Below are 21,657 nucleotides of genomic sequence, written 5' to 3'. Positions count from 1 at the left end.
GGCTAGGCAACCTGTGAGATTTTGACCTTTTTTTTTTTTTTTTTTGACAGAGCACAATGTTGCTAAGTGAAACACTGGTTAAGTGAGCTTTGCTCCATTTTATGACTTTTCCTGCCTGACAACTGCAGTGATTCAGGCAGGTCGTCAAAGAGGGGGGAAACTCATTTAACAACTGTCTCACTTTAGCATAAAAAAAAACCTGGTTCATAAGTCGAGGACCACTTGTATAAGGAGTTAAAGATTATCGTATTTTCCTCAGGAGCCATTTGGTTCGTTGAACAAGCCCAAGAGCCCGGGATGACAAATGAAGCGAAGGCATAAAGCATGGATTCTCATTTGCAAAGTTTCGGCTGTCATATATGCTGAAACAAAATTAAACAAATGGAATTCTGGCTTAGCTGCCAAAATCTGAACCCAGCCAATCTGTCCCAACTGAAACAAAAATTTCTCTGAAACTCCCTAAGCCATTGAAAGCCAGTGCACAAGGAATCAGACAATGATCGAACCTGGGGAAAGTCAGGAAGGAGGAAATTATTATAAAATGTACCTGCCCTGAAACACTTTCTCTATTTTTTTTTTCACTTACCCAAACCCTTGTAAATTATTAAGAACAGATAAAAAAGGATAAAAAGGATTTTTAGGGGAGGGCACCAGAGAACAGTGGATGTCAAAAAGCAGTTCAACAACACATATTCCCTTAAATCTACTGCAGTGAAACAAATCCACCAGACATTAAAGTGACTAATTTTAACTGGGTTGCATTCCTAGGAAGGTAGCCTGATGCATTTGGACTGGAGAAGAGCAACGATCAAAATCCTAGCAAGCCACAAAGGTCACTCCGCAACTCTCATTCTCTCTCTCTCTGTCTCTCTCTCTCTCCAAATTACCTTTGAGTTATTGCGGGGAAGAAATTCCACCATGGAAGGGGGAAAGAGTTCACCTCAATGCCTAACTTTTAGAGCCCCTTGGAAGGGGAGGGTCAATAAACTGTGAATAATGCTGCTGCAAATCCCACTCACTGAGTCAGCAAGGAAAAGCTCTCGTTATATCCAAAGCACATCCTGCTAGATGTACATAAACGAAAGGTGTCAAAAAGGCATCACGATTGATGGAATCATATCTGGGTAATGGATATTACAGGCAGGTCCCTTTTCACAATTCAGATTTATTTTCACCCAATGAGCTGGTGGACAGACCCAAGAGCTTCATACAAAACTTTACACAGTGAAAAAGGAAGACAAATTAAAATGCAAAGAAGGGGGGTGGGGTGGAACCTGTGGTTAAAGAGCTACCATTTTATTAGATTTAAATTAGAATAGAATATAATTCTCTACTGGCCAAGTGTGATTGGACACACAGGGTCTTGGTGCAAATGTTCTCAGTGTACATCAAAGAAAAGATACATTCGTCAAGAGTCAAGAATCATCACATATAACACTTAAAAATAGTCATATGGTACAATAAGCAATCAAATTATACTAGGAAAAAGTCAGTAAAAATTGTAAGGATTCAAGCGACAAAGTTACAGTCATATGAGCTCTATGGGCCACATACTCTGTCCTAGTCATTCCCTCACAGACTTTTAACCCTATGTAAATTTCTGTTACTTCATAATGCCTTAGTAAGATCATACTTGGAATATTGCACCCACTCACCATCATTAAAAAAAAAAATGTCGAGAGACTCTATAGAAATACAGAGAAGAGCAACAAAGATGATTAGGGGACTGGAGGCTAAAACTTATGATGAACAGTTGCAGGAACTGGGTATGTCTAGTTTAATGGAAAGAAGGACTGGGATAACATGATCGCAGTCTTCCAATATTTGAGGGGCTGCCACAAAGAGGGAGCCAAGCTATTCTCCAAAGCACCTGAAAACAGAACCAGAAGCAATGGATGGAAACTAATCAAGGAGAGAACTAATAAAGAACCTGGAATGAAGAAGAAACTTTCCGACAGTTAGAACAATTACGCTCTTCAAAATACTCATTGTCTTTAGGTTCTTCAATGAAAGGCATAGAACATCCTCTAGTGGTCCTCATTTGAACAGCAACCTGACATGTTTTGCTTTTCAAAAGTCTAACCAATAGATGAGAGATGTGTAAACCAAGTTACCAGTTTTCCTCTATGCCTGTCATCAAAACAGGTTAGGATGTGACAAAACTGGAACTGAGCAAATGGCAACTGTACATGTATTTATAATGTATTTGACTTACTGGGGAATACATGAACATCAACCTTTGGAAACCCTAGCCATAAATTCCAGCAGGTTTCAGGTGGGAACAAGAGTTAACTGTAGTGCCAATCAGTCCCACTATCCCAGTTCCCAACTCTCCTGCACTGGATTCAAGAGTCTGTTGAGGAATTCTAGGTGTCTTTGATAAAATGCAACCACTGGAAAATCTGATCAAGAAACTCTATGTCAGTGTTTTTCAACCAAAGATAGATGGACTTCAACTCACAGAATTCCCCAGCCAGATATTTGCCCGAACAAGTATACGACATTTATTCATAAACAGATAACAGAAGTAGTGTAGGTGTTCTAACAAGCTAACCTGAAGCAGGCTGACATACAATCATTATTAAGACATGGTGGTTTCAGAGATCAGCATGAGAAGAAGTTGGTAGCGTAGCGGAAGCTTGGAACCAACTCCCAGTGGAGGTAGCGGGTCAGTCATCAGTAACTGAGTTTAAACATGCTTGGGATAAACATTGTCTGACAAAAATTAAAAATTAAATTTAAATAAAATATAAAAAGAATTAAAAATAAAAAGAAAGAAACAAACAAAGAAAGAAAGAAAGAAAGAAAGAGGGAAGGAAGGAAGGAAGGAAGGAAGGAAGGAAGGAAGGAAGGAAGGAAGGAAGGAAGGAAAGAGAAATGAAGGAGGAAGGAAGGGAAGGAGGGATGGGGGAGAGAGAAAAAAGAAAGAAAGAAAGAGGAAGGAAGGAACGAGAAAGAAATCAAAGGGTAAACTAGGTTTTTTTCTGCCCTGTTTTCGGTTTCTATGAGACTTTATCCAGGTTACGATCAGGAGTGCAAATTCAAGCTGCACCCAATGTGAACAGAAGGGGTCTCACTGCACGGAGAAGAGCGAAGGCCTTGTTTCGCTTGGCCAAGGCTGCCTTCCCTCCTTGCATAAACACACTTCTTTTCCCATGCACTCAATTCAAATCTGCACCTCACTCTAATAACTCTTTATATGTTGCCATATGCTTGCCCTGTTCCAACTTGCAGTCGGGAACATAGATTTCAGCACCGCAGTCAGCACATCCTGTTCCAGTTGAACACCGAAGGGCAACTGCCAAAACTAAAAACTATCTCAGGCTCCTGTGGATGTATTTCATCTCCTTCAGAGGGAATGTATTCAGTCTTTCTAATGGCGGTCTTTTTAATGCCCCGCACTTAAACAGCCCCCAAGTCCACTGCTACAACTAGATCCTTGGCACTACATGTACTCCTTAAACTTTCCCTATAATCTTCCTTTAAATAATAGCTTTCTACGGTCACTACAGTTACGATGACTGCCCAGGGATCAGTTTTGTCCTACTTGGGATCTGTTGGACATAGATAACCAGATGCTATTCTATGTGGGGTTCAAATCCCCTACCATGGATTAAATTCATGGGTATCAGTTCTTTAGATGACTAGAGTTTTAGAAGTGTCCAGGGGTCACACTCAACAGTAGCACGACTGGATATATATAGAATCTGTTTATCGGAAGGGTATGTATATACAGCCCATCTTCACTTTAGCTGTCTGAGCAGACCAATGCAGAGGTTACATTATGTCACGTCCCCAGGTATGGATTTAGTCACACAATACCCTCTAGATCAGCAGCCCCAAATCCATTCCATAGAGGGCAATTTTTCCAAGGATTGGCAAGGCATGGTTTTGCACTCTGCCTGGATCCTGCATTTGTGTCCCTGCGTGCCCTAGGATGGAGAGGGGATGGGCTTGGGTCCTCCTCTGACTGCTCAGCCGGCCTCTGCCCTTCCCCAGCCTCCTTCACCACCTCCGGAGCCACACTTCCACTCCCTGATGGCTGTTCCTCCTCTCCCTCAGAGTCAGTCTCCCTTAGAGTCAGTCTCCACACAGCCTCTAAATCACCACAATAACAACAACAATAGATTTATAAAAGTACCTGTGACCTCGGATGTCAGATTGGTCACACACTCCACCCAGCGCGATGCGGTGGAACTCTCGACCCAAAGTCTTTGCCACGGATCGCCCCACACTTGTCTTCCCAACTCCAGGGGGTCCCACGAAGCAAAGGATGGGCCCCTTTAAATTGTTCTTTAGTTGCCTGACCGCCAAGTATTCCAACACTCTCTTCTTCAGCTTCTCCATGGCATAGTGATCATTGTCCAGAAGAATCCTGGCAGCACGGATATCCAGGCAATCTGTTAATCCAAACGTCAAACCCTTTTACACACTTGAGCTGAGATGGTTCTTCCGGCAACCAGAAGAGGATCATTGCTGGTAGCAATTATCGACTTACAACAGTTTGTTTAGGGACTGCTCAAAGTTACGACAGCACTGAAAAAAAGTGACCTAAGACTCTTTTTCACATGGTCACGTGATAGAAACTCAGGCGCTTGGCAACTGGCATGTATTTATAAAGGTGGCGGTGCCCCCGGGGGTCACGTGATCCCCTTGGGCGATCCTTTGACAATCGAAGTCAACGGGGAAGGTCGTAAAATGGAGCAAAACATGCTTCACGGTCTCGCAAATACGGGGCTGAATTGTGGGTTGTAAGTCGAAGACTACCTATGTTTAAATAGAGGGTGCTTCTACGATCTTTGGCAGGAAATACTTTTAAGAGCTGACCAGCTGCTATGATGATGTGATGATGTAATAATACGATGATGTAATGCTAGGAAGGAGTCAGCAAGGTTTTGGGGCTGATATCACTTTAAGAGCCTGTAATAAGAAGAGACCCTGTTGGGGGCCTATCTCTCTCTCTCCGTGTGTGCTTCCATGCTATAATTGCTGCTTGCTGCTTGTTTGAGGTCTGACTAAAGAACACGTGTATATTCTTTGCAGATAAAACCACTATTTAAATACAAACCTGTTTGTTCTATTTGCTCCTGGGTTGTCTCACATCGTCAAAAACTGTGTGCCCTCTGACAATCTTTTTTATTTTTTAATGGGATTCTCATTCTAAGGAAATATCCACTGACCTTTAGTACTCTTGCTCCAAGGTAATTCCACCATCAGTTCCAAATAATTCCGGGTTAAGGCATATTCTGGCATGGATTGAGGCATCTTTTTTAACCTAGAAAAGTAGACAAACCTGTTAACTGAAGAACTGGAAATCCCAATCTACAGAAAAAAAACTGCAAAGAAACGAAAGGAGGTTATTGGAATACTTGATGACACAAACGTGACCCTGTATTAGCTTGCACTGACACAGGCAGTCCTCGCCTTATGACCACAATGGACTCCAAAATTTCTGTGGTTGAGCGAGACATTTGTCAAGGGAGTTGTGCCCCGTTTTTATTATCTCTCTTGCCACGATTGTTCAGAAAATCAGTGCAGTTGATAAGTTAGTAACCCGCTGTGAAGTGAAGCCGGGTGGTTGCTCGTCAGAAGGCCGCAAAAGGGAATCACGTGACCTTGAGACACAGCAGGGATGAACTGGTTGCCAGAATCTAAATTTTGATCACATGATCCTGGGACTGCTCAGTGTGTCATATGGCCGTAAGTCATTTTTCAGTGCCGTTGTAACTTCGAACAGTCACTAAGTGAACCGTTGTAGGTCGAGGACTACCTACATAAGGTTAGCATTTAGTTCGTCTTAATGTTCAGAATGTTTGCCAAAGCTTACAATCTGGGGGCACTTAATGCTGCCAAAGAGGCACGGGTCTTTAATGTGCCCGAAAAGGGATCTCTTCTGTACATAAAATAAATCAGAAACATTTCTAATTCTCAATATAGCAATAGCAACAGCACTCAAGATTTATATACCGCTTCTCAGTGCTTTACTGCCCTCTCTAAGCAAGTTTGTACAGAGCCAGCACATTGCCCCCAACAGTCCTCATTTTACCGACCCCAGAAGGATGGAAGGCTGAGTCAACCTTGAGCCAGTCAGCATCGAACTGCTGGAGTGAGCACTGTGTTAACCTGCAGTACTGCATTCTAACCACGGCGTCACCATGGCTCTTATCCAGTTCTTCTACTGACAAAATCCTATTTAGTGTATGTGAAACATAAAAACCACATCTCAAGAGCAGCGTTATGCAACTAAGACTCTAATCCCAAGCATGCTTATTTGGAAATAAGATTTACCAAATTTAATGGGAGTGTCTTCTCAGAACAGCCGGCCTTTGATGCCTCTTTATTTCTTATTAGTCCGAATTATACCCCGCCCACCTTTTAGGTATTCAGGATTACAGCGACTCCTTTAAACGTGCACAGAATAAAGAGAGGAGATCTTTGCCGAAACCAAAGGCAAGAAACACCCCTACGCTAGAAATGTATGCTCTTCCCATCGATCAATAGCACACGCTTCATAATAGAAGGGGATCTGCAAGAAAAGCCATGGAAAACCCACTGGACCTTTTAACTTCCTTGATGCAGACTTTGAGAGCTTGCTCGGGCATGCGGGAGGCTCGGATTTTTTTCTCAAGAATAATAATATCATCGTAATCTTCGTCCTCCTCCTCATCTTCCATAGCACCTGGAATGTGGCCGATCCGCCGCATAGGACGTATTGCTACGATCTAGGAAATTGAAAGGTGGGAAGAGTACAATCAATCAATCAATCAATCAGAATAGAGCTGGAAGGTCTTCTAGTCCAAGCAGGGGACCCTATATCCTTTCAGAGAAGTTGCTGTCCTGTTCTCTTCTTAAAAACCTCCAGTGATGAAGCACCCACCACTTCTGAAGGCCACTGGTTAGTTGTCCTCACTGTTAGACAGTTTCTCCTTAATTCCAGGTTGCTTCTCTCCTGGATTAGTTTTCACCCAATATTTCTTGTTGTGCTTTCTGGTGCTTTGGAAAATAAGTTGTCCCCCTCTTCTTTGTGACAGCCCGATCATGTCACCCCTAATCCCTCTTCTCTCTAGACTACCCATATCCAATTCCTGCAACCGTTCTTCATACGTTTTAGTATCCAGGCTCTTCATCATCTCAGTTGCTGTTCTCTGCATTTGTCCCAACTTTTGACATCTTTTGACCAAAACTGGATGCTGTATTCCAGATGTGGTCTGTAACTAGGATCAAAGGCGCCCACAATCTCTAAAAGATTGCTGTAGAATGTGAAATACGGGAATATTAAACCCCACATCCCATATTAAAAGTGGGAAACCCATTCCTATATCAAGTCAGACCATAATCCATCCAGTTATGTCTCTGTTACCTGTTTGCAGTTCTCCCTTTCAATCAGACTTGCCTGGCCTTGTCTGGAGGTGAGAAGGCTGAACTGAATTCGCAAGGACAATATGACAATAGTTTACCGCTGAGTTACAGCCCCAATTTAGTTCGCCTCCTTATTGCTTTTCGCTATTGCTAAATCAGTCCTGTTGCTAATGCTTGTCCTATGCCAAATAAATTACACCCACACAGGAATATTCACACATTTTGAAGTAAATCCTTTTATTACTAAAGTACCTGTTTGTCATCGTCCTGCTTGCGTTTTCTGGTCTTCTGCAGGAGCTTCAAACCTTCAATCTGCCTAACGAGCAAGGGGATGGTCATTTTGAATCGTTCTTCTAAACCCACAGCGTCCAGGATCTAAGAGGAAAAAATACAAAAACTTTATTAAGTATGAGTTCCTTGCCTTCTTCCCGGATTCTTAGAACACCCCAGATTCCACCACAAAATGTGCTTGCCTGATTTGAAATGGATCAGAGAAAATTAAAGCAACCTAAGCTATTGGAATCCATCTCGTCTGAGCTTCTACTCCATTATTCATGAGGTGGCGGGGAAAGAGCAGGCGGGATGTATCCTGTCATAGAGATTTGCTGAATGAAGGATCTCTCCTGCCTGCTGGCTAGGCAGCCGGGAAAAATAACAAATAAATAACAATACTATTCCCCCTTGGGAATGTAAGAAAACACTGAACAGTCCTGGATAGCAGGGGAATGGTTTGTTTCCAAGTGTGGAACTGGAGAAAAAAAAAATGCAGGGTTTGGGAAAGGATACTAGTGGAATTCAGGCAGGCACAAGAAATCAAATGTGAGAAGCTGTCTGATATGGCCCCTTTTCCTCTGTTCCAACTTTTCCTCAATCCGGTGCCATGGAGATGTGCTGAAGAACAGCTTCCATCATTGTGGAAGACCCCAGATTCCAAAAAGCAAGGAAAGCCTTTTTTTTCCAGGTCCTTGGAATTCAACCCCCCCAGCCCCCAAGATGCCTTACTGAAGGGTGGCCACTAGGGCCTTAGAATCCTTAATCGTTTGCTACACATTCTGGACCAGAATGTTTCTCCACCTTGCAACTCAACCGTAGACCTCAACTCCCAGAATTCCCCAGTCAGCATGAAGTTGTCATGGTTGAGAAACAGTGATCTAGACAAATGCCAGTTGGGTTTCCTTTTAGACAAACAAAAACTGCTGACGTCAGGGAAAGTGTGCCATGGTTAACACCACCAGTGTTTACAGGGTTTGGGTGACGAAGATACCATGATCTAAGTGCTAGATCTAAGTGCTATGTAACTACATAGCCGAAAAGGCATTAAGAGTTGTTAACCTAATCCTACGTAGCTTTTTCTCTGGTAATATCACACTACTAACTAGAGCATACAAAACATTTGCTAGACCAATACACAGCTCATCAGTTTGGAACCCGCATTATGTATCTGATATTAACACAGTTGAGAAAGTACAGAAATATTTCACAAGAAGAGTTCTCCACTCCTACAATTGTTGCAGAATACCTTATGCCACCAGACTTGAAATTCTAGACCTAGAAAACCGAGAACTACGCCGCCTTCGATCCGATCTAAGTATAGTATATAAAATCATACTTTGCAATGTCCTACCTGTCAATGAATACTTCAGCTTCAACCATAACAACACAAGAGCACACAACAGATACAAACTCAAGGTTAACTGCACCAAACTCGATTGCAGGAAATACGACTTCAGCAACAGAGTGATCAATGTCTGGAATATTCTACCTGACTCTGCGGTTTCTTCCCCAAACCCCAAAAACTTTAACCTTAGACTGTCTACTATTGATCTCACCCCAGAGGTCTATAGGGGGTGTATATAAGCACACCAACGTGCCTACTGTCCCTGTCCTATTGTTTCTTTTTATTTTTTTTATATGTATCCATTTCATGTACTCATAACTATGTTTATACTTATACCTATTATCTTATAAGCGATTGACAAATCAAAATAAATAAATAAATAACAGAAGAGAAGCACACTGTCAGAGTACAGAACTTAATATATAATACCACGTGAAACTTATAAAGTGAAAATCATGACCAGAGATATAGCTTGCAGCAAAATAAACAGTGAGATCCATCAGCTGCTGGTATATTTACTGTCATGTGTTTCATGGGTGAAGGACTATTATACCAATGCTTGGGTAACACATTGGTTAATCTTTTAAAGGAATTGACAAGAAGCCAGGTGTTTTTTTGGTTTGTTTCAGCTTGGCAGTGTTTTGGTGGGTATAAACATTCAAAATTAAAATGGCCAAATTTTCCTCTAGGAAGCCAGAAAGGAAGCAGCGCTTGATACCTGAAGCTTCTCCTGGTTGCTGGTACGGATGATCGAGGTGACAATATCTGGTAGAGCTTCTCTGGGTAGGTTGTCCAACAAGCGTCTCAGTTTTGCCACCGCCGGGATGGACATATCCAACATCTCCACCAGCTTGGTTAAAGATTGGGGGTGGGGGAGGAAGAGATAAATGCATAGCAACATTTTAATATTCATTCATATCACTGGTATCATCAGGAAACACAGAGTTCCATTCAGATTCCATCCCAATGCAAGGAATTACAGTGTCATTAAAAGAGGGGAAAAAAATCATTTGTATTATTCAGCAGGATAAACCAATACTATTGGATAGGACCAAAACAAAGGACCCATCCATTTCTTATATTTCAGCTATGCTAAGGGCGTTTTTTTTTTTGGAGCGATTTGTCCAACCAACAGAAGAATGTGACTCAAAATCTGAAGGGTGCTTTTTCTATACCATTTAAGCACTTTTCGGACACAACTATCTTCAGGATTCTACATCGGTGAGACTTCTTCTTCCTGGGGCCAAGCAGCAGCTGTTTTGAGGATGACGACAGGAATCTCATCCTCAAACGATTTTTATCCGAAAAATAAAAACATAAACTTTTTGTGCTCTTGGTCAGAGAAGCAAGCATTTGAATGCTCCGGCTGCCAGAACTGGAGAAGCTTCTTGGATGAGAAGCAAAATGTCTTCAAGGGATAAACAAATTCAGTTCCCTTTTTTAAAAAAGCACTTTTGGGACACTTGTACTGGATCCAATCTCTCTGGCATGGCCTGACCTCTTTTTTGCAGCTTGGATGAAAATGTGCTCTTCTTATCTACGAGAACATGTCCTCCTGATCCCAAACGCCTGAGAATATTTCAACAGGGAAAGTAAACGATTAACATTGCATCAGCAACAAAGCGAGCACTTTGCCTCAATTCCTTTACACCCAGTGATTGTCGTAATTTCCTCAACAGATCATTCAGATATTTAGCACCATTTCAAGGCACCTAACCTGCACTGCATATTTATAGAATTGCTCCGGCAGTTCTCCCAGCTCCTCCTCGGACTTGTTGGTAAATTGTTCCAGCCGATCCAACTGCTCAACATCGGCAACGGGATAAGGTTTCTCCTTCACCAGCTGCAAAATCTGGAACCTGCAGAGGCCCGTTAACAGCAGCGTATAATGGGGCTTCGGCCAGTTGCTGCCAACCACCTGAATTGCCAGGGCAGCTGTGCCAATCCTGAAATGGCCAAGAAAAAGCAAGGGTTATTTGCCATGCCACAATAAGAATACACTCGAACGCTTCATTACCTATGGAACTGTTTGGGAAGATGTTGCCCCTAACAAAAGGGGCTAACTTTACAGGCAATCTTCAACTTAGGACTACAAACTGAGCCCAAAACTTCTGTTGCTATGCAAGACAGCGAAGTGAATTTTATCCCATTTCAAGACCTGTCTTCCCACCGGTGTTAAGTGAATCACTGCAGTTTTTAAGTTAGTAATTTGGTTGTGAAGTGAATCTGGCTTCACCATTGACTTATCTTGTCATAAAAGGGGATTGCAACAGTCATAAATATAAGTTAACTGCCAAGAGTTTGAATTTTGATCACGTGGACCATGGGGATGCTCCAACAGTCCTTAGGTGTGAAAAACGGTCATAAGTCCCTTTTTCCAGTGTTGTTGTAACTTCAAAAGGCCACTAAATGAACGGTGGTAAGTCAAGGACTACCTGTCACCACAGAGCTCTTTTAGAAGGTGTTGTCCACGATAAAGGGGTTAACATTATCATGTTAGCAATGTTAGTCCTAGCCACAGGAAAGACTTAAAGATACTTTGGAAAACATTCCTGTTTTAGACAGGCATTTTCCTTAGAGATGTCTGTGATTGAACATGGAATATTTTGCATAGGGAACCCTTTCAATCTTTTTGACAGGATGAAATATTTGACCATTTATAAACCCAAAAATAATTCAAGCACTAAAAAAGCAATACACACTTTTGTTCATCGCATTTCTGCAGCGACTTTTTTTTTTTGCTGAAAAAGAAAGCTGCTTTTTAACTTGACCAATCACTTGCTTTCTCACCAGTGGCAACTTCAGTTGTACGGAGTGTTTTCCTTAAAACTATGTCCCTCCTTGAGGACTTGACCTACATAAATGCCCATAATCTTCTCAAGCTACTTTCAAGAACAGAACACAAGACTCTCTGGTACTGGTGGGTTTTCTCACACCCTTTCATCTCAATCCGTTTCCAAAGCAAGCAAACACTTTTGAACACCTGTTTCTATAAACTCCACATGTTCCTGCCATCGAAACAGAAAGTACACTTCTCATCCTAACTGGGCTCCACTCCTCAAGCACCATGAAACTGGATTGTCAGGCAAATTCATAACCTATTTCTTACATTTCCACAGTTGCCCAGAGACACCTTAATGGAGAAGATGGGCAGTATAAAAAATTATTTAATAACTAAATAAAATCTCACATACATGACCGTTGCTGTTGATACACAAAGACCAACCAATTTCGTTGTATACATGATGTACAATGACCATAAAGGCTATTATTACAGATTACAGACGAACAGAGTTGGAAGGAACCTTGCAGGTCATCTAGTCCACCCCCCCCCAAGCAGGAGACTCTACACCTTTTCTGACAAATGGCAGTCCAATTTCTTCTTGAAAGTCTCAAGTGATGAAGCTCCCACAACTTCCAAAGGCAAGCTGTTCCTATGATGATGATTATTATTGCAAAATCTATACCAGGTTATGAGAGCTATGAAAATGGATTAAATCAGCAATAAAGCTCAATGTTTCAACTCTGATAAGGTAATAATTAGCTCCAATTAGTCAAGGGGCAAAGAGCATCCTTAGCCAGAAAGGAGAGGAAGGAGGGGGGCGGCAGTCGCCATGGCAACGGCGAACCTAGGTGTGATGGGAGGCTGGGGGAAAGAGGGAGGGTAGCACCGTGGCAACAGGCCGGACGGTGACCATGGCAACGCAAGGGAAGGTCTCCGGATTAAGACAGGTGGCGTGAGGAGGGGACCGAGGGGGCGTGGCCTTCCTGACGTCACGACCGCCACGTTGGGAAGGGCAACCGGGGGAGCTGGAGGTTGGGGGAGAGGGCGCCTGTTGCCATAGAGACCGCGGCGGGCAGGGCCGGATGCCGGACCTGTGGAGCGGCGGGAGGGCGTCGAGGTCGCTGAGCGGGTCCTTCGTGTCAGGAATGACGCCGAGGATGGTGCTCTTGAGCGACGTGCCCTTCAGCAGCCGGCTCCGCACCAGCTGCATGTTCCGCGGGGAGTCCACGCTGGCGCGCATGGTGGAGCCCGGCAGCAGCACGGCTTCGGGGGTCAGCAGCAGCGGCAGGCGGGTCGGGATTTGGATGGCGCTGCCTGAGGAGGACGCCATGGCCGGAAGCTTCGGATTCGTCTCTTCGGTCTCTCGCGCAAGCAAGGCTCGCGGCGTCGCGTCCGCGTTTGCAGGCCGCGCTACGGCGAGCGGCGAGGGGCAAACGACGCGAGCCGCGCGTGCGTGCTGCTCGCGGCCGCCCCCTCTGGCCGCGGCTGGCATTGCGCCTGCCTCTTTTAAGCCTGGAGGAACGAAAACATAATAAACAGAAGAGATAGAATAGAGCTGAAGGGACCTTGGAGGTTTTCTAGTCGAGCCCCCGGCTCAAGCAAGAGGAGAACAAACATTGCATGAAAACTAACAGCAACAAAAAACACAGAACAGTATCATCAGTTCAAGTGTGCATTTTAATGGCGTTTCTTGACACCTTGGTTAAGCGAGTCCCTGCCAAAAATTCGTAACGTGGTCTGAATCTGGATTCCCCGTTGACTTTCCTTGCCAGATGGCTGCAAAAGGGGGAAATCACAGGAACCCGGGGGACATGGTGGCCATCATAAATAGGAATCACTTGCCAAGCATCCAAATGTAAAATCATGTCACCATGGGGAGGCCACAACAGTCATAAGTACAGAAAATGGTCCTAAGTCACTTTTTCCAGGGCCGTTGTAACTTTGAACGGTCACTAAATGAACTGTTGTAAGTCGAGGGGCTATCTGTATTTGCCTGAGAGATGGGGAGGGAGAAAGGAATCAGGCGAGTTAAAAAAAAAACACCTTAAAAACGTTATTTGCACAATTAATTGCACAGCAATAGGGATGCTTCAGTACAGTATCTATGGAGATTCTCAGTCTTCCAGGTCATGGTTGTCCCAAAGATGTTTTTTTTCAAGAGACAACTGGACTTTCTGTTTTTTTTCTTTTGAAGACGGTTCACTTCTCATTCAGGAAGCTTCTTCCGTTCAACCCTAACCCAGAACTTGAAGAAGTGAGTTGAAGAAGAAGTGAGAAGTGAAATCTTTTCAAGGAAAGCAACCAAGTCTATGGAGATTCTCCATCATTCATAGCTGTCCCAAAGATGCTTTTTCAAGAGCAACTGGACTTTCTGGTTTCTCTTTGAAGATGTTTCACTTCTTATCTGAGAAGCTTCTTCATCTCTGACTGGATGGTGGGGAAGCTTCTTGAATGAGATGCGAAATGTCTTCAAAGGAAAAAAACAAAACAGAAAGTCCAGTTGCCTCTTGAAAAAACACCTTGGGGACTTGAAACTTTGAACCAGAGATGGTATTCAGCCAGTTCTGATAGGTTCTGGAGAACCGGAAGCAAAAATTTTGAGTAGTTCGGAGAACCGGCAAATCCCACCTCTGACTGGCTCCACCAACCCCATCTATTATCCGCCTCCCATTGAGTCCCAGCTGATCGGCTGGTTCTTCTTTGGTTGCCCTGCACAGGAGAACAGAGCTGGAAAGCAGGTTAGTGGGGTGGGGAGGGAATGGGATTTTGCAGTAATCTTCCCCTACCACACGCAACAAACCACACCATGCCCTCCAAGCCACGCCCACAGAACCGGTAGTAAAAGAAATTGAATCCCACCACTGCTTTGAACGCTTGCTGAATAAATCGTCTTAAGTCGAGGACTTCCTGTACATTTTTAAGCCTTCAAGACAAGGAAATGCAGAGTTGCGAAGAGCAGTTCAAAAGTTGACTATTATATGAAGTTTGGACTTTCAGATTACAGAATTAGAGAGAGACAACTGCTGTGGTCAAGGAAGAAACCAATTATTTTTCTTGGAAAAATTCTAGATAGGGTGAAACAATTCCAGACTCTTTCCTCTTGCTATATCAAGTTATGACCACAAGGTGTCAGGGCATGACATATTATTTGATTTCTCAAGCTTTAATAAATGGGATGTTTTTAAAAAAGACTTATCAGCAGATGACACTCCCCCCCCTTTAAATAAATCCTTTAAATGCTTTATTGGGACCCACTGAAATCAGCTCGAGTTAACCTGGTTTCATTATGTATATGTATTAGCTCAAAAAAAATAAAAGATTAAATCATGCTCTCTCTCAATCTCTCTCTCTCTCTCTCTCTCTCACACACACACACACACACACACACGTGTGTTTAAACTCAACATGTTCCAGTGTATCAAAATCAAATGGAGAGCTTTGCTCAAGGAAAAAAAAATACAAATATCTTTGTTTCTACCTGGAAACCGCTTCTGGACTTTGTGCTTGAGATAGGAAAAAAACCCAAAACTTTAGATAGATAGGGTGTTACGGAAATGGCTTCTTTATATTACTATGTAAAACTAAAAAGTTGTGGTTTGATGTTGTGACCCTATTCTACTGCACCAAAGGGAGTCAGAAGTCAATGCCTTTTCTTTCTTTTTCCCCCTTTTCCCCCACACTTTTCCCTTCCCCCTTTTCACTCCTTCATAGAAAGCAATAACTAATAATTGAAAGATAGTGGCTGCGTGTCATCTTATCACCAGCCTGATCACTTGCTGGCTTCATGTATTGTGCCACGCTACAGTTTATTCAACCGTAGTTGATTGCATTAACCATCATTAGCAGAGTTCTTAAAACTCCATAAACCATGTTTTATTGATCATGGTACGTTTGGACATTTTTAAAAACCAGAATGAAACAATCCACTCTGTGGATTAACTAATTCTGTGAAGCCGGCTTTAGAAAAGGACCAGGAGTGAAGCAATGCACTTTACCCATGTGACTTTTCCAAAAACATTAGCCTTGGGACTGGTCAGCCACTAGGGCCGTTCCGTCCCAATCATCAGTCTCTTTTTTCCTAATGGCCACAAGCTTGGGAATTTTTCCAATCTATGCACCTAGAACTGCCCAGACTGAAGATGACTCAGCCGGTGACTTCAAGGAGCAGAAGATTATCATCTTTTATTTTAAGAACCAGTCTCTATATTTCTCTTAAATGACCACGGATTAACTGTCCACCAATAGCATTTCTGGTTCCCTTCTCATTTACTTGTGACTCTCAACAATGCTTTGGAATCATGAATATTCCAGTTCCACAAATATATCTCCCAGGAGGGCATCTTCTGTTTCTTTTTTTGTTTTGTTTTTGCGGTTATACAATGTACTCTTTGGTTCTGACTCTGCAAAAACCCGACGTCAATAATTAGAAAGGTTTCCAATCAGAATTGATAGAATGGGGTCATTAAAAAAAACAGACAGCAAAAATAAAGCACTTAACTTTCTCACTGATAATTTGATCTGAAACACATTAATCAGCCATGAAGCTGGCGTGCTATGATGAACTGCCTTTCTGAGTAGAACTTAAAAGTTGCTCAACCGAGGCTGTTCAAAATATTTGCACAGTAATGCAGAAGTTCACCAAGAAAACCTGTTCCTTAGGGGTGGGATAGGTACCCTTTTAAAGATGTGTTCTGACAACCATCAGATAGGAATGACGATTTAGATTATTGCAACGAGCAGAGAACTGATATTCTAAACTGTCTCAACAGCTTTGATAATTTCATGAAATATTGTCAGTCCAACTAGGTATTTTATCCAACTGGGTAAATCAGAGCAGGAACTCTTTACAAGAAGGCTAAAGTTACTTGGACTGAGATTGACTATCATAACAAAACCTTGCCAGTCTGATGGTGCTGTACCTTTTCCTCCTCCTTAGGGTTCAGTAAATTAGGAAGGCATCTTCCTGAGCCATTTTTGCAGGTGTATCTTCTGGATTTTTTTTAAAAAAATCATATTTCAGTCCTCTTGTCTCGGTAATAGATCCTGTATACCTCTGACAAGGTCATCTTCTTTACCCTCTATTTTTGCTGATACCTGCGAAGTAACAAGGAAACCAAAGGTCTTCAAACTTGGCGAGGTTAAGACTTGTGGACTTCAATTCCCAGAATTCCTGAGCTAACATGACTGGAGAAGGAATTCTGCGAGTTGGAAGTCCACAAGTCTTAAAGCTGTCAAGCTTGAAGACCCCTGAACTAGACGCTGGAAGAGAAAGCTCTATACGAATAGAAGATCCCTGAAGATGTTATCTAGCTTGGTAATAAAATGTCTACAAGAAAACAAACATCATAGATTTTCAACCAAAGTATTTGCTTTTCTGCCTAATTCGCTGAGATGGCAGGAATTTGGAATGGAAAGGAGAACGTAGGGATGTAAAGAGAGAGGCTGGACATGAATGTTATAGATAAACCAAATAAATATAGACGAAATAAAATCTCTCAGTAGCTTTGTGTGGCCACTTAGCTGCAGTCAAGCTCAGAGAACACTAAGGATCCCAGAGGTCATCTCCGTCTCCTCCTCCTCCTCCCCTTCCTCCTCTTCCTCCTCCTCCTCCTCCTCCCATTTGCTTTCTTCTCCACTCTTCAAACCCCATCCGCTTCTGTCACTGATGATGTTTCCTAGTTGGGTAATAAAACATCTATCGGAAAACAACCAAGCTTAGAGAGCACTAAGGACCCCACAGTTGTGATCATCTCATCTCCTCCTCCTCCTCCTCCTCCTCCTCCTCCTCCTTTCCACAGACCTCATCCTCTTGTGTCACTGATGATGTTACCTGCTTGGGTAATGAAACACCTGCAAGAAAACAACCAAACTCAGAAAACACCAAGGACTCAGCAAAAAGCTATTGTGCCCTGTGGCTAACCTTGCACTTCTAAAACAATGCCAGTCTTGTATATTCATCACAAACTATGGAGTCTCAAGGTTCTACTACGAGATGAAACAAGATCTCCCCGGGCCTATATTCTTCTCATCCTTCTTGCAATTCACTCGCCGGTCAGAACCCGAATTAAAAACTTCAACAGAAGTCCAGAGGGAGAGCAGGAAGCGTTCTAGAATGTTCTTTATGAATCCAGAGTGGCAGTTGAGTCAGGCAGTTGCAGAGAGACAGAGGCTGCGCCAGTCTGGAAGATCAGACAAAAAAAAAATACTTTCGGGTGGAAGCAAATTGAAGGAGTAGCAACGCGAAGTGAGAGTGGAACATCATATATTCAATATCCGTCAGTCATCTCTTAGGAGAGCATTGGCACATGCAGGAGAGAATTAAGCAGCGCAGTCGGCTATAACAGAAGGATAAACCAACCTTATCAAGAGGAAGAGTGAAGTTCTCAGATTTGTAGTGCTAACTCAGGGGTCTGGGAGTATTTGCATGCCTTTCTGCTAAACTTTTATCCTGCTGGCCAATCCGTTACACAAAGTGGCCATGCAAAACTCCTGAGAGTTTTTCTTTCGTCTCTGATTTCCACTTGTGGAAAGGAACTCATTTCAAAAGAGGGCAGATTTGCAAAAGGCAACATTTTGAGGTGAGATCAAAGTGGTTTTTTAAAATATATATATATATATATATAGCATTCATATCCATTCTCCTCTCTGCAGCCTACACTCTTTTCTACTCCAAATTCCTGTCGGTTCAGCAAATTGGACAGAATGGCAATTGCTGTGTTTGAAAAATCTACTCTTTCATCACAACCTTAGCTCCAGGTTTAGGGTTCTTCTTCTCCAGCTCTTAGTGCTCATAATTGTTTTCCATTCTTTTCTCTCTCGCTTCTGGACCATGTTCAGAAGACAAGGTCCCATCCTTTCATCTCCATAAAATGGTGAGATCTTCCCTCCGCCGAATGAATGGATCAGTGTGACCCAGAACAATGCATTTAACACATTCCAAACTTGAAGCATGTACTCCATCAAAGGGAATGAGAATTGGTAGCAGCAAATATATTTCCACAGCACAGCCAACCAGAGGCAGCACTGACCCACACACAACCTCTCACTACCAGCAGATCGCCTCGCAATGACTCAGACCTGATATAATCTTATCACAAGACCCATCACAAGAACCTCACTTGACACACCCACTCCTGAAGCCCTTATAAACAGAAGAACACAGACATTGACGCCCCCTAAACTCTGCTGAAGATGCTACCTGACATTCAGAAACCAACCCATAAACTCGAAGACCGAACCTTCACTCACAAATGTATTTTGTTGTCACTAGGTATGCATGGAAAACATAGGGTATAAACCATGCCTGAGGAAAAGTCCCACCAAGCTCTTGGCCTAGTTTTGATGCTGCTGCTTCTTACTTTAGAATCTGCCTTCCACTGGGGATCTGTATGCTGCACGAGTCAAAAAGGGGGCTGTGAAAATATCTACAGACCCTTCACATCCTGGACATAAACTGTTTCAACTCCTTCCCTCAAAATGATGCTATAGGGCACCGCACACCAGAACAACTAGGCGCAAGGACAGTTTTTTTCCTGAATGTCATCACTCTGCTAAACAAATAATTCCCTCAACACTGACAAACTATTTACTAAGTCTGCATTGCTATTACTATTAATCCTCCCATCCTTCCTTTCACCCATCTCCTCCCACTTGTGACTGTATGGCTGTAACTTTGTTGCTTGTATCCTAACGATTTATGTTGACTGTTTCCTAGTATGATTTGATTGCTTATTGTACTCTATGACTATTATTAAGTGTTGTACCTGATGATTCTTGACAAATGTATCTTTTCTGTTATGTACAGTGAAAGCACATGCATCAAGACAAATTCCTTGTGTGTCCAATCACACTTGGCCAATAAAGAATTATTTCATCTATCTATCTATCTATCTATCTATCTATCTATCTATCTATCTATCTATCTATCTATCTATCTATCTATCTATCTATCTATCTATCTATCTATCTATCACTCTAAGCTGTTCTTTCGAAGAAGAACACATGCAGAATTGGGGAAGGGAGGAGATGAGAAGAAGGCCACACAGACTAAGGGGACAGCCCAGGTTGGGCTTTCATTAAGTTATAAAGGACCAGAGTCTAGTTGCTTTGGTCTTGAAAAGTAGAGGATGGCTGCCAAACAGACTCAATCAGCTATGATCTATTGATAAATATTTTGGATCTTTCCATTTTTGCTGCTGAAAAAAAATGATTTAATGCTTCTGACATTAACATGGCTTTGCAAAAAAAAAAAAAAAGATCTATGCAGGTATATTTGCCTTTGACTGGCAGAGATTTCTGTTCATATTCTGAATTCAAGCCTTCCAGCTTTTTTTTTTTCTTTTTTACCAAAAGGAAAATGAAAAGAATTGGTTCTTCAAAATTAACTGCCTTCTCTCTCTCTTTTTCCCCTTAAAAGAAAAAAAAATGGCTACGAACAGCAAACCCTGGTACCTTCAGGATGACGATATAATAGTGGAACATTATCTGCCTCCCACTGATCTGAACAAAACAAATATTGAAAAGACCTTCTACCAGAAATATTCACAAAGCTTAAAAACCATGATTCCCATCCGCTTAAGATCAAGGCAAGTTCCGCGTTTTTGTACTTAGAATATCGCGCCGAATAATATCCCTATGATTGGCACCACGACTCCTGAATGAATCAATCATCTAATTTATGATTATCAGAGACCTGGTTTTAGTTATTACCATTCACTGAGATGTAGTAGATAGGCAGTGTATTTAAATTAGCCTCATAAATCGATGCGCTTCTTTTAAAACATAGGAATAGGAACAGTCTTTGACTGCGGAAAATGAAGTCCAAAACAGGGTAAACACAAACTGTAACTTAAAGTCCAAATAAGCCAAACTGAAGTAATGAGTGTAGCAGGGCAGGAGCAAGAATTTCAGACTTGAAAACACAGCAAAACTCACACAGTTGGGAAGATGGGAACACAGATAAGCCACAACAATACAAGATAAAGTCACACTTGCTCCTAACAGCCTGCTGCACACAGCTTGCCTTTTTTATACACTGTTTTCTCAGCTGCAGCTAATGAAGGGAATCAGGGCCCTTTCCTTCCCTGTAAGCCACTCAACCCATGTTGCTCTCTTTTCCGTTTCTCCCTGCGTGCTCTAGGATGAAGAAGAGGTGGGCTTTGTTCTTCCTCTGAGAGGAAGACCCTCTCCCTTGTTCTATTTCTGTCCTGCTCTGCCCAGCCAGACTTTGCCCTTCCCCAGCCTCCTCCACAGCCAAGGGAGCCACACTCCCGCTCCCTGTCAGCTGTCCGTCTTCCTCTCAGATTCAGACTCTGACAGGGGCATGGCAGGCAATCTGCCCGTTCTTTGGGCACTTATGAGGCAGAAGGGTTGAGAAGGTTAAAAGGCCATAAAAAGGCCTATCAAAGTTGGAGAAGGAAGTCTTCCTCACTTTAAAATCCCTACCTTCTGAATACATCATCTTCACTCATCATGGGCGCGAAGTTTTCAATAGGCTCCCCTTAATAGTAAGAAGGTTGCTCACCCCAATTTAAGCCTTTGGCATGCAGCATTTTTTGGGGGGGCTGCTGAACACACCTAAGTGATGCATTAGATGGTCACATTCTAAAATGTAGGCGTATCTGTCAAGCACAGGAGAAATCAGGAGATTCAGGCAGTTAAAACGAGTATAGAGGTTTATTGCAAGCTTAAGCTCTCTACAAAAATCTGAGCTACTAACGGTCAAGGGAAACGAGCGAGAGATATAGTATTCAGAGTTGGCTGGACTTCTGGGAATGCAGGAATTCGTGTTTTATGACACGTTTGACCCCTCGGTCTCAGCCTGGTCATCTCCTACAGTATCTTTCTCCTTTTTTGCCAACCAAGATTGCAATATCTGGGTAACTGGTAAGCTTTT

At 42.6% G+C, this 21,657-nt stretch overlaps 2 protein-coding genes across 2 annotated transcripts in view; one reads left to right on the top strand and one right to left on the bottom strand.

Annotated features, from left to right (window-relative positions):
* Positions 1–13,179, bottom strand: part of LONP2 (lon peptidase 2, peroxisomal) — a 40,124-nt gene extending 26,945 nt beyond the window's left edge. Inside the window, exons 1-7 of the mRNA XM_087940661.1 lie at positions 12,854–13,179; positions 10,695–10,923; positions 9,696–9,827; positions 7,612–7,734; positions 6,559–6,722; positions 5,181–5,275; positions 4,142–4,400 (exon numbers count right to left, since the gene is read on the bottom strand). Coding sequence (XP_087796787.1) covers positions 4,142–4,400; positions 5,181–5,275; positions 6,559–6,722; positions 7,612–7,734; positions 9,696–9,827; positions 10,695–10,923; positions 12,854–13,092 — 1,241 coding nt within the window. The 5' untranslated portion in view covers positions 13,093–13,179. The remainder of the gene's footprint in view (positions 1–4,141; positions 4,401–5,180; positions 5,276–6,558; positions 6,723–7,611; positions 7,735–9,695; positions 9,828–10,694; positions 10,924–12,853) is intronic.
* Positions 13,180–20,186: 7,007 nt separating this feature from the next.
* LOC113445008 (ATP-binding cassette sub-family C member 12-like) overlaps positions 20,187–21,657 on the top strand; it is a 65,142-nt gene continuing 63,671 nt past the window's right edge. The window contains 1 exon segment of the mRNA XM_087940796.1: positions 20,187–20,347. Coding sequence (XP_087796922.1) covers positions 20,187–20,347 — 161 coding nt within the window.

This window comes from Pseudonaja textilis, chromosome 11 (genome assembly GCF_049901715.1).
Source record: "Pseudonaja textilis isolate UNSWEBS1 chromosome 11, rPseTex1.2, whole genome shotgun sequence".
Classification (NCBI taxonomy): domain Eukaryota; kingdom Metazoa; phylum Chordata; class Lepidosauria; order Squamata; family Elapidae; genus Pseudonaja; species Pseudonaja textilis.
This window is presented reverse-complemented; position numbering and strand designations above follow the sequence as displayed.